This window comes from Etheostoma cragini, chromosome 19, assembly GCF_013103735.1.
Source record: "Etheostoma cragini isolate CJK2018 chromosome 19, CSU_Ecrag_1.0, whole genome shotgun sequence".
Classification (NCBI taxonomy): Eukaryota; Metazoa; Chordata; class Actinopteri; order Perciformes; family Percidae; genus Etheostoma; species Etheostoma cragini.
The window spans coordinates 8934134-8946845 of NC_048425.1; the positions used below are offsets into that span (position 1 = coordinate 8934134).

Genomic DNA, 12712 nt, shown 5'->3' on the forward strand with positions numbered 1-12712 from the left:
CTCCTAAAAGTCGCTGTGCAATTGGAAAGTTCCCTTTTCAAAAAACCTTTTGCCAATTGACAAATTGTCTCCATCCGAGGCCGAAGATTCCTGGTTCCCTAATCTATGATGATATGGTCAATGACTTTTTGTGGACATTTTCAGTGGTGCTGTGCTCAAATTACCCTTCTGTTCTTGGTGTGATACTGTTGATAGCCATGGCTTTGACTGATAATCTCATCTGAAAATAAAGATGGAACAATTGTTAAAATCTAATCTCTGATTGAAAAATCACGAAAGGCATTTGAAAGGCTTTACCTCTTCCCCAGTATTAACTGAGAATCTGACCGTAGGGGCTCCACGGCTAAGAGAAAACAATAAGAGAGAAACTGTCATATTACAAGCACTTGCAATTTAACAACCTTGTTATATTAAAACATTTTGTACAAACAAAATCTCTTTATATCTATGTCTATTTCTGTGTTTAACAATGTAAAGCAGGATACAATGATGATGCCATGTCTCAAATAAATCACATTACCTGACACTAGTTACCACCACTTCTTTAAAGTTTGCTATGTTCTTTGCCTTGTAATAAGTTCCCATCTGAAATAGTAACAACATAGAATAATTATTGTTTCAAAAGCAGAATTTCTAGAGTCACACATCGGTCGTATGCAATTATATGTTTCCATGATCATTTATCCTTCTCAACATATCTTACTCTGCATAAATTGTGTCAGTACTGTTTGGAGTTGTGTAAAATCCCCAAAGTGACCTTTTTCAATCACCATTTTACTTTTAATTAATCCTTTAATATAATAAATTATCTGCTATCTTTATCAATTCCCAAAAGCTAAAATCCAAGTATTTTTATTTATACTTATATGACATTAGAACATTGTATGCATCACTAGCTTTTCCATTGTTTCAGCATTTGTTGCAGGGGTTGCATCATTTAGTTAGTTAATGTTCTGACTACATAACATACTCATTTCAGGTCATTAAAGTTGAGCTAAAAGTGTGTATCCAGAGAACAGTATTGCACACATTTGATTGCTTGTTCAGCTAGTGTGTTGGATAAAGTATTGCCTCTCTTGTTTTTTCTCCAGTAACCACACAACTAGTGATGCTAAATCCAATTTGGGATTTCAACTTTTATAAAGTTGAAATCCTCAACTTTATAAAATACAGCTAATAGATATGTTCAGTCCAACTCATCAGTTTTTTCCATTTACCTGGTTGGTGAAGTTTTGAACAAAGTCTCTGTATTCAAGGGAATTTTTGTCTTCATATTCGTCTTTAAATTCCTGATTGATCACCACATTAACAGCAACTGACTTTTTTAGGTCACCTGGAAAGAGAATGAAACATATTAAAAGTGTTTAAAACCAGTAATTAAACATTGTGCTTAGTAACATTTTGTAACATTCAAAAATGGCAGCGCTTGCAAAAAATTTACTGTACCTGGCTCAACAGTTTCAATGTATTGGCAAACTATTCCACTGTATCCCAAAAGACATGTGCAGTTGAGTCCATTGAAATATCCCCCATTTAGGCACTCTAAGGGCTGTACTGTGGTGGGTGGTCGAGTAGTTGTTTGAGATGTTGACGTAACAGGTGATGTTTGTGGATCAGTTGGCGGTTTGTTAGATGGTGTGGTTGGTTGTGTAGTTGGTAAAGTAGTGGGTGTTTTGGTAGGTAGATCAGTTGGTGTTTCAGTTGTTATTTTGGTTGATTGTTCTGTTGGAGGCAAGGATGATGGTATAGTTGGCTGGCTAGATGGTGAATCTGTTGTGGAGGTGTCTTCAGCTGATGATGTGGTCTTAGCAGATTCAATTGTTACTGTGCTGGTTGGACTGGTTGGTTCAATGGATGACATGGTGGTACTGGCAGAATCCGATGTGACGGGATCTGTAGAATCTGTAGGTTCTGTTGGCAAAGTGGTCTGTGCCGGCTGTGATGTGAATGAATCAGTTGGACTTATTGATTCAGATACTGGGGTAGTACCGGCAGGCTCAGATGTTGCTGTATCAGTAGAACCTGTATGTTCAGTCGGCGATGTGGTCTCTGCAGTCTGTGATGTCACTGAATTAGTTGGACCAGTTGATTCAGATACTGAGGTGGAACCAGCGGGCTCAGATGTTACTGTTTCTGTAGAACCTGTAGATTCAGTTGGCAAAGTGCTCTCTGCAGTCTGTGATGTTACTGAATCAGTTGGACGTGTTGATTCAGATACTGAGGTGGTACCGGCAGGCTCAGATGTTGCTGTATCAGTAGAACCTGTAGGTTCAGGTGACATGGTTGTCTGTCCAGGTTTAGAGGTTACTGTGTCAGTGGGACTGGTTGGATCGGCTGTGGATGTTGTTACAGCTGGGACAGATGTTGAATCAGTTGAGTCAGTTGGAGAGGATGATTGAGATACTGAGGTGGAACCAGTAGGCTCAGGCGGTACTGTATCAGTAGAATCTGTAGGTTCTGTTGGCGATGTAGTCTCTGCAGTCTGTGATGGTACTGAATCAGTTGAACCTGTTGATTCCGATACTGAGGTGGAACCAGCAGGCTCAGATGTTACTGTTTCTGTAGAACCTGTAGATTCAGTTGGCAAAGTGCTCTCTGTAGTCTGTGATGTGACTGAATTAGTTGGACCAGTTGATTCAGATACTGAGGTGGAACCAGCGGGCTCAGATGTTACTGTTTCTGTAGAACCTGTAGATTCAGTTGGCAAAGTGTTCTCTGCAGTCTGTGATGTTACTGAATCAGTTGAGCTAGTTGACTCAGATATTGACGTGGTACCGACAGGCTCAGATGTGGCTGTTTCAGTAGAACCTGTAGGTTCAGTTGGCATAGTGCTCTCTGCAGTCTGTGATGTTACTGACTCACTTGGACCGGTTGATTCAGATACTGAGGTGGAACCAGCAGACTCAGATGTTGCTGTATCAGTAGAACCTGTAGGTTCAGTTGGCGATGTGGTCTCTGCAGTCTGTGATGTTCCTGAATCAGTTGGACCTGTTGCTTCAGATACTGGGGTGGAACCAGCAGGCTCAGATGTTACTGTTTCCGGAGAACCTGTTGTTTCAGTTGGCAAAATGGTCTCTGCAGGCTGTGATGTTACTGAATCAGTTGAACTAGTTGACTCAGATATTGACGTGGTACCGACAGGCTCAGATGTGGGTGTTTCAGAAGAACCTGTAGGTTCAGTTGGCATAGTGCTCTCTGCAGTCTGTGATGTTACTGACTCACTAGGACCGGTTGATTCAGATACTGAGGTGGAACCAGCTGGCTCAGATGTTGCTGTATCAGTAGAACTTGTAGGTTCAGTTGGCGATGTGGTCTCTGCAGTCTGTGATGTTCCTGAATCAGTTGGACCTGTTGCTTCAGATACTTGGGTGGAACCAGCAGGCTCAGATGTTACTGTTTCCGGAGAACCTGTTGTTTCAGTTGGCAAAATGGTCTCTGCAGGCTGTGATGTTACTGAATCAGTTGAACTAGTTGACTCAGATATTGACGTAGTACCGACAGGCTCAGATGTGGCTGTTTCAGTAGAACCTGTAGGTTCAGTTGGCACAGTGCTCTCTGCAGTCTGTGATGTTACTGACTCACTTGGACCGGTTGATTCAGATACTGAGGTGGAACCAGCTGGCTCAGATGTTGCTGTATCAGTAGAACCTGTAGGTTCAGTTGGCAATGGGGTCTCTGCAGTCTGTGATGTTCCTGAATCAGTTGGACCTGTTGCTTCCGATACTGAGGTGGAACCAGCAGGCTCAGATGTTACTGTTTCCGGAGAACCTGTTGTTTCAGTTGGCAAAATGGTCTCTGCAGTCTGTGATGTTTCTGAATCAGGTGAACCTGTAGATTCAAATGACATGGTTGTTTGGCCAGGTTCCGGGGATGCTGTGTCAGTGCGATTGGTTTTCTCAGGGTTAGCTGTTACTGAGTGTGTTTGACTTGATGGTATAGAAACCAACATGATACTAGCAGACTCAGAGGTAACTGTGTCAGATGCTGTTAGTTCAGGTCCTAAAGTCGGTTCAGTAGGTTTAGTTTCTGTTATTTCAGTTAGGCTGGTTTGGTGATTTCCTAAAGTAACATCTGTCTTCTGCCCCACTTTGGACAACTGTTGATCATGAATTGAGGAAATTTCTGGGAAAAAAAGGAAATAAATTGCTTAAGCGGTGGCTAGCTGGTAGAGAAGGCGCACACATATCAAGATTCACTCTTAAACGCAGCGGCTGCCAGTTTGACTCCAACCTGCAGCCCTTTACTGCATGTCATTGCCCCTCTCTCTCTCTGTAGAAATAAAGGCGTAAAAATGCCCAAATAATAATCTTTAAAAAGAAATAAATCATAGTTGTCCAGCGGTTGTTTAGATGACATTTATATTGAAAGTTCTATGGTATAGGACTTTGTTTTTCTTAATATTGGCTTGAAGCTGAGAACACATTTCCAAACAATTTCTATACCCAAAATAGCCTGTAGACAAAAGTGTGCATGGTGCTTAAAAGATTGATTTTTCACTATTGAAATATTGTAAAATCATAACGTTGACTTTGACAGAGTGGGTACATCCGATTTAATGGGATCAATGGCCATTTACAGCCATAATCCAGTATGTCTTGAAATCAGCTGAAAAAAGAAATCTGAATACATGAGGTACAATTCCGCTGAAAAATAAGATACTCTTTCTACCTATTACCCCTGCATGGCTGAATCAATGTAGTATGACATGACACACGTTTTACTCGGTCAGTGCCATACCATGTTGTAATGGACATGATAAGAAAACAATAAAGACATGAGTTGACATAGTAAATATGTATTTAGCCCGGTATCTTCATAGAAAAATTGTAAAATGTTGCATTTGAAAAATTCTCATGAATCTTACCATTTGCAGAACATAGGCAGATGAGTATAGCAGAGATAACCAGAAAATGTGAAGAAAACGCCATAATCAAATTACATTCCAGGCCCACGGGGAACGGCAGTGATGAATGACACAAATCCAAATGTTGAAAATTAGAAATTTATGTGTCTATCAAGTGCACCACGTAAACTGTTAAGTGGTTGTCTTCAGTGGATCCAAATCTTAGTATCAAGGTGTATAGAAACGTCACAGATAGCATGACTGAGTAAGATAAGAGGAGCAATCATAATGGAACAAGCTGCATTTATTGCACACTCACCTGTCCTGATAGTAATTCATTCACTTCAGAGGATAAGATATGATGACATAAGGCAAGGGGGGCCACTTTGTGTCACTTATTTATCATAACGTTGTCCTCGGAAATAGGATTGTGTTACTAAAACGTATCTTGAAAATTTGTATAATATATAACAAGCTTTTTAAAATGAGCTTTTTCCAGCTCTTCCTATACAGGCTTGAACTAGAGAAGGCAATTCATGCCTTTATTTATAAATTCAAGGCTGGATTATTGTAATGCTGGCCTTAATCAAATGCCTGCCTCAATCAAACCTCTATTACCAGCAAAATGCGGCTGCTCGCTTTTTAACCAAGACCTCCAGATGTGGACACATAACCCCTGTTCTTTACACTCTCCATTGGCTCTCTGTGCAGTTTAAATCAATTTTAAGATTGTAATGGTTGTTTTTAAGGTTGTTTTTGGAACCAGTTACCTCCCAACATCGGCAATATAACAGCTCTGTAGCTCTGTTTAAATCTAACCATAAAACCTATTTATTTAGAATGGCTTTTAATGAATGGTAGCGTTGTGACATGTTCCGTTTTTTCTGCTTTAATGTATCCTTTTTTTTGATTTGCTGTATGTTTTATTCCTTCTGATTTTACTCTGTTATTTTATGTTTTACTGTTGTTACTTATTGTAAAGCACTCTGGTTGCTGTAAATTCCTATATGAATAAATGTTGATTGATTGATTGATTGATTGATGTGTTGTGATGACCATTTTGGATGTTGACTACTTATGGACCTCCTTGAGATGACAAAGTAGTCTTGCTCCACCACTACATCCTTGTTTCTTCCAAGTCACTAAAGCAAGGAACTATTTTGAAGAAGAAAAAAATGAATTATTTGAAATCTAGATGCTTAATTCTTCCCCGTAACAAAATCTTAAAACCTGAATTTAGTCAACATAGACAGGCTGGTACGACATTCCGTGGCATGCATATGTATTCAATATTATGATTTGGAATAATAATATCTGGAGTACAGTATATCGCAGTCTGCAACCAGCCATATTATAGCAGATGTAATTAATACTTTGCCACAGAGCAATTGATGGTATGGTGGGCGGAGAAAGGCGTTGATGAACTGCAAGTCTGTTACTTTTTGCTCCACACTGTAAGAAATATATCTGTAGAAAAAAAGATAATGTCCTAGCAGAAAATTACCAGTATCTTCTTTTCCGTTAAGTGTACGGACATTTCTGTTACTCCAAAAATGGAAAAACTCTGTAGATTTACAGTGTATCTCTGTACCTTTTAAACGGACATTTCTGTTAATCCAACAAAAATCTAAATAAGGAAAAACACTGTAAAACATTATTACAGGAAATTTCTTCATGTTAAAACAGATTATTAGCCCGTATTTCTACAGACTTTTCTAACAACGCAGATTGATTGATTGAGATCCACTCATATGAAAGAATCACTGTTAATATGTCTTTCAAAATATAATTGTAGAATATGATAATTAGATCTAAAAAAGAGGTTCCAACATGAACTGTAGGTCAAAGTGTATTTATATAACCCCTGTGCTGTCCTCAGGTCATATTTGACCCAAGTTTTTATGTCAGAAATGTGTGTTTCTTTCAACAACATTGCACAAAAATAACACGAATGCATGGATGTACAATGTACAACGTTCTTAGCAGGTAAAGTTCATGATAACTCTTATTGAATTTGGGTTTCTTCAATTTTATAGAGTTTGAAAAAATGTTTAAATGGTTAATCAGCATCCTGACTTAACGTTGACAAAAAACAGTCTGGGAGCCACTCAACGTCCTCTGATCGTAACTATTATTCGAAATCTTTCATGATTTCAGTTTTTTTAAACTCAAAAATCAAGCTGTGATGTCATATCAATTAGGTATCTTGACCATTAATTAAAAAAGTGTTGAATAAATGGAATCAAAAAACGGTAAAAAACACACCAAAAACATAGAACGAAATGTGAATAACATCAGAAAAAGCACCATAAAAAATCCTTTTTGATTAACCCGGAAGGACAACAATTTTATGGTTGACGGGAAGACAACACAAGGGTTAAATACACAGTAAATGTGATTGTATGGATGGATATTACATTAGACCACACTGAGTTAATTGCATTAAGAGGAACATGGTCTGTTTCTCAGCCTGCAGTTACTGGTGGAAAGCAGAACTACGCTCGGTTGCATGCATTCTTGCACTCTGCAACAAATCAAATGATCTTTATGGCCTTCACTGCAGAAAATTTAACAATACATCCCCGAACATCTTGTTTCCATTTTTGTGAAATATAGGTTTCATATGAAACACAAGGTACTGGCTGGCTGGTACAAATGAAAATAAGTGAGAAGAATCTGTTTTCATTTGCATTCAAAGCTTTTTGATTGTATTTACTTTTAACTAAATTATTCCTTTAATCACATCACTGAGTATTCATTTGTACAACTTTATATTGCTCAAGGAAAAAAGCAGTCAAGCCTCAAGAACTAAAAATTACTCAACGTCATGCAATGCACGCCACAAAACGCTGATCGAAATTGTACAGAATCCGTCTGGCTCATCATAAACAAGCCTACCATGTCCCTGAATTACAAAACCACCTGTTATCATGTGGTGGAAGGTCCATGCTTATGTCACATAATGACAACTGAGCCATCCCCATGACAACTGAGCAAACACATCAGCTGATGTACGTAGACAACAGATAAGTGGTTGAACGGTTTGTAATGGACCTTGGGAGGAGATTAGTTAAATATACAATTGCTGACTTCTGGGCCTATCCTATACTTTTTTGGTTTGTTGCTGATTTTCTTTTGCTTTCTTATGAATGTTGTACACAGGCCTCTGCAGTTAACTGCATCTTTGTTTACAATGTGAAGAGCAACTTGTTTGTATGTATATGTATGTACACGTACAGTTTGTACACGTACAGTATGTATGTATATATGTATGTGTGTACATATGTATATATGAATATATCTGTGTAATTAACTATGTATATGTATGTGCGCATGTATGTATGTATATGTGTGTGTAATTGTACATACTCTATGTATATTATTTTATTTATTCATCTTTCTCAAACTGTTTATTTTGATAACTATAACTGTTTTATTCTTTAATATTTATTGGTTAGAATGGGAAGCATATAGATGATTTTGGTGTGATGGAGAGCTTTTGTTTTTGTTTGTCAGTATGTGTGTATGTTCGGGGTGTATGTTTTTTTTTATTATAATTATTATCTCCCCTCAAGCTGTTTTGTTAATTGTTTTGTCTAAATGTGAATGTCCTGTATATTTTCTTTGCATTTATCCCCCTCGAAAACGAGATGTCACATCTCAAGGGATTATTCCTAATAAAGAATTTCATTCAACTATAGGTGGTGAATAGGTCACAGGGTAGGATTGGTACAAGTGTTTGCTCAAAGTTGGTTATTGTTGAATTTACAACAGCTTCACATGTGACACACCTTGTCAGAGCCCAGAGATAATAACTGCAGTGGCATGAATCATATGAAATCAACAGGATACAGTCACTTCTTCACAGCTGGAGGAGTCAAAGGTTTATAGGGGAGGTGTTCTAAGGTGTGCTGTGAGAACAGGGCGAGGAGTTAGTGTAGGGAGATAACATGCGGATTCCGATGTTGTAAAGGGGAGTTCACTTTTGTCTTATCAAGACACTTAACCTTACAAAACCTGCCTCTGAGTTAACTTACATTTTCCCCTCTCCAGTTATAAATAGAGCATAACGCCAGTGACTAATACAGTCGCGATTCAGCTTTTGACAAACTGATTAAATTTAAATAACTACGTAATGTGAGCAGGATGTGCGAATTTCTGGGGGAATGCTTGGGATTTTTCGCTTTCTGGTCAATATGTTACAGCGGCTCTGAGGGGCCAACGGACTGCAACACATGCAAATAGATTGCATCAAATTAGAAAAAAATAAGACATTGTCAAAACACAATACATCCATGGTATGGGAAGGGGGATTTAATTCTTGCATGTTTTCGTAATTGTGCATGATCAAAAATCATTCACCCCATTTTCTTTTGTAACTGTTCATACAGTTTGATGTTTTTGTAAAAGCGATAGCTCACTTCAGTCCACGACATATTGTGATTATATCACAGTTAAGAGCCATAGTTCTGCCCACCGCAATAGTGATAAACATCTAATAGAGGTTCAGTTTTTCACATCTAAAAATAAAAATTCAATTCAATTACAATCTGCAATTGAAAAATGACTAGTCTCGCATTGCCAGACCTTCCTTCACAGAGCTGCAAATGGGGGTCTGGCTAGTCCACACTGCATTCTGGGATGGGAGAAAAATGTGTTCTGTTTTATTGGCATGTCTTTAAACCAATCGTCTTGGGTGCCGCTAAGCTCTGGGCAGAGCCACGATGTCGCTGCAAAATATCCTCAGAAAGGAACTTGTTTTGGTGGAACGTGTGTACGTTCAGAAGTTGTTTTAGTCGTGCAACAGAAAACTCACATTGGACAGATAGTCTAACTAGCTGTCTGGATTTACCCCGCAGAGATCTGAGGAGCAGTTAACCATAGTCCTCAGAAATGAGGGCCATTTCGGTGGAATTCTCACAGCAATCCCGGAAGTGGAATTTCATGGATATCGATAAAAAAAAATGACAGTACTAAAGAATTGTTTTCACCAAAGGTTGAAAGCTTTTTTTTGGAAACTATCAACCCATAAAATAAACCTTATCACCTTGCTACTTTTTACTTGAGTAAAGCATTTGAATACTTCCACCATCACCATTTTATAAATTTACTGTTGGAAAAATTATGATACATACTTTTTTCTCTAATTATTATTAAAACTGTTTGCATAGGAATACCATATTATACTGATCACTCTAAACAAGATAACCATTGAGCCATCGTCTGTCGTTGTGAAAGGCACCCGATGTTTCTGGGGGCAGAGCCGGCAGAGGAGATTCTCAGACCCAATGAGACAAACTAACATTGACTTTGTTATGACTTTGTATTAACATCCACTTTGTATAAATAAGCGGCTGTAGATTATGTATCTATTTTGGGGACCCAGTGACAAGCCATTCAGAGAAACGGAACTAACGAGTGGTGTATCTGGCAAAGGTGATAAAAATATCTAGTCACCTAGTTCACAGCCTGGGATGAGTGGGCCACGGTAAAAAAAAACAGGAACTCCAACTTAAAAGAACTTAAAAAAGAGGCCCGGGAAGCTCGCTACTTCCAAAGGGACACTTAAGGTGTCCGGGGAGCTCTCTACTCCCACTGAGACAGGTTAACCTGTAGAACAATCAGAGTGACTGATTACAGGGACGTGTGTTTTTTTCCCCCATAAAATAGACTACTTTGAATAGACTATTAAATGGAAAATAATTGCTGCAAGAAGCATTTGGAGAAAAAAGAAAAGGCCGGTTATATTGAAGCAAGGGCATGGAGAAAAAGTGAGAGTTTAAATGTTTATTGGACATAATTGGACAATGCGTGCCAAACCTGCAGATCATCTACAGAGAAGGACAAAGAAGCTAATATATTATGTCCTTCACAAAGAAGTTCACAAGAAGACCGATTGAGTTCATTCCAATAATTTACAACCTGATATTACGAGTTATCTGTGATTGATGCCATTAATGCTTTTTTTTCTATCCCTGTAGACGCTTCAGGTTCACGTTCATAGAATCTTTTAAGGGTATTGCAAAAAATGTCAGCTACCTTTGCTAAATGTCAACTTTTTATGATATTCTTGGAAGTCTCACTGTCAAGTAAGACAGACACGCTGGCACTTCCTATTCTTGTCTGAGTTACAACATGAGGTCAGTAACAATAAATTGCTAACTGTGGCTGTCAACTGTGAAATATTGGGACAACAATCTATCTCAGGAGGGTAAAACCTTCAGAGGAAAATCAAAAAACTGCTGTACCTTAAGCACCAAAACCTAGAAAACAAGACAAATGATCTTACTTTTTTTTTTTAGTAATGACTAATTTTGATTTCAAAAACACAAAAAGATAGCACCAGAATTTTGTTAAATGTGTTCAGATGTTCTTGTGATCTGACATATTCTAGTCAAAATTATGAATTAGGATTTCTTCTTGTGTAAACAACACGTATATGGATTTTAAAACTTCTCTAACTACTGTCTACTCTTGATAATGTAATTATTCTAGCATTTACATATCATAACATATGCATACTGAAAGCTATGGAATGATAACAGCATTTAACAAGATTAAAACCGTCCATTTGCTGACCTTTGTAACATATCTAATGAAAAGGGAAATCAAGGCACATCAGAACAGAGATAATGACTGTGTGATATCTGTGACATGACGTAGGTTTCTGTTTCAAGGGAAGGTGAATAAGAAACTTATCGGTTGTAGGATAAAAAGATAAAGATAAATGTTGTAAAGCAGCTTGGAAAACCACTGCTCCTGTACACTCCCTGCCAACTGTCATGTCATCTTAGGCAATTATTATCACGCTTGTCAACACAAACTGAGTGTCATAGCAATGCTTCTCGGCCTTAAGAGAGCACTTTTTATCTTGTTGTCGACTGATCATGGACGTATAAAAAAAAACTAAGCCACTGTCAAAAAATCATCTTCAAATAATTATTAACCAAGTGGAATCCTTGGACGGATAATCCAAAGTACATCCTCAACAGCAATGAGTTTTCCATGAACAGAAACTGTAAATCATAAATAATTCACTGCACAGGGAACTCTTGCCAGTTGTCATAAAAAAAAAAAAAAAAAAATTGTATGACACTTCTTTTATTAGTTGTGTTCAGAATAATAGCATTACTTTTTTTTTTAAAAGTGAATATGCTCAAAATCCTTAGAATAGCTTTGATTTCCATAATATCAATGCATTGGAAACACTGCACATTCAATTCCAAATCAAAACATGACCAAGATTGATCAAGGTGTTGAACCTTTACAGAAAGTGAAGAAAAAGGAATATTAGGCTGTTCCAAAAAATAGCAGTATTTGCATTTTTCTTTACAAACTCACACATTTACTGTATAGACTAAAAAAAACATCTCAAGGGTTTATTTCTGAGAACTGCTTCACATCTACGATGCATGGAGTCGACCAACTTCTGACACCTGTGAACAGGTTTTCCAGCCCAGGACGACTGAACCACATCCCACAATTCCTCTGCATTACTGGGTTTTGCCTCAGAAACAGCATTTTTGAGGTCAGCCCACATGTGTTCCATGGGATTGACGTCCGGGGATTGGGCTGGCCACTCAATAACATCAATCTTGTTCATCTGGAACCAAGACTTTGCTCGCTTACCGGTGTGTTTTTGGTCACTGTCTTGTTGAAAGACCCATTTTAAAAGGCGTTTCCTCTTCAGCATAAGGCAAAATGACCTCTTCAAGTATTTTGATGTATTCAAACTGATCCATGATCCCTGGTAAGCGATGAATAGGCCCAACACCAAAGTAAGAGAAACATCTCCATAACACGATGTCTGCACCACCGTGCTTTACTGTCTCCACAGTGGACTGTGGCTTGAATTCAGTGCATGGGGGT

General features: G+C 38.1%; 1 protein-coding gene across 1 annotated transcript; it reads right to left on the minus strand.

Moving 5' to 3' along the window:
* Nucleotides 1-2701: 2701 nt before the first annotated feature.
* On the minus strand, nucleotides 2702-3847 carry LOC117935224 (uncharacterized protein PB18E9.04c-like; the record flags this gene model as incomplete). The annotated part of the gene is made up of 2 exons (XM_034857363.1): nucleotides 3090-3847; nucleotides 2702-3029 (listed from the first exon to the last, which is right to left on the minus strand). Coding segments are annotated over exons 1-2 (1086 nt in total), but the record flags the coding sequence as incomplete, so codon positions are not given.
* Between the last annotated feature and the right edge of the window lie 8865 nt (nucleotides 3848-12712).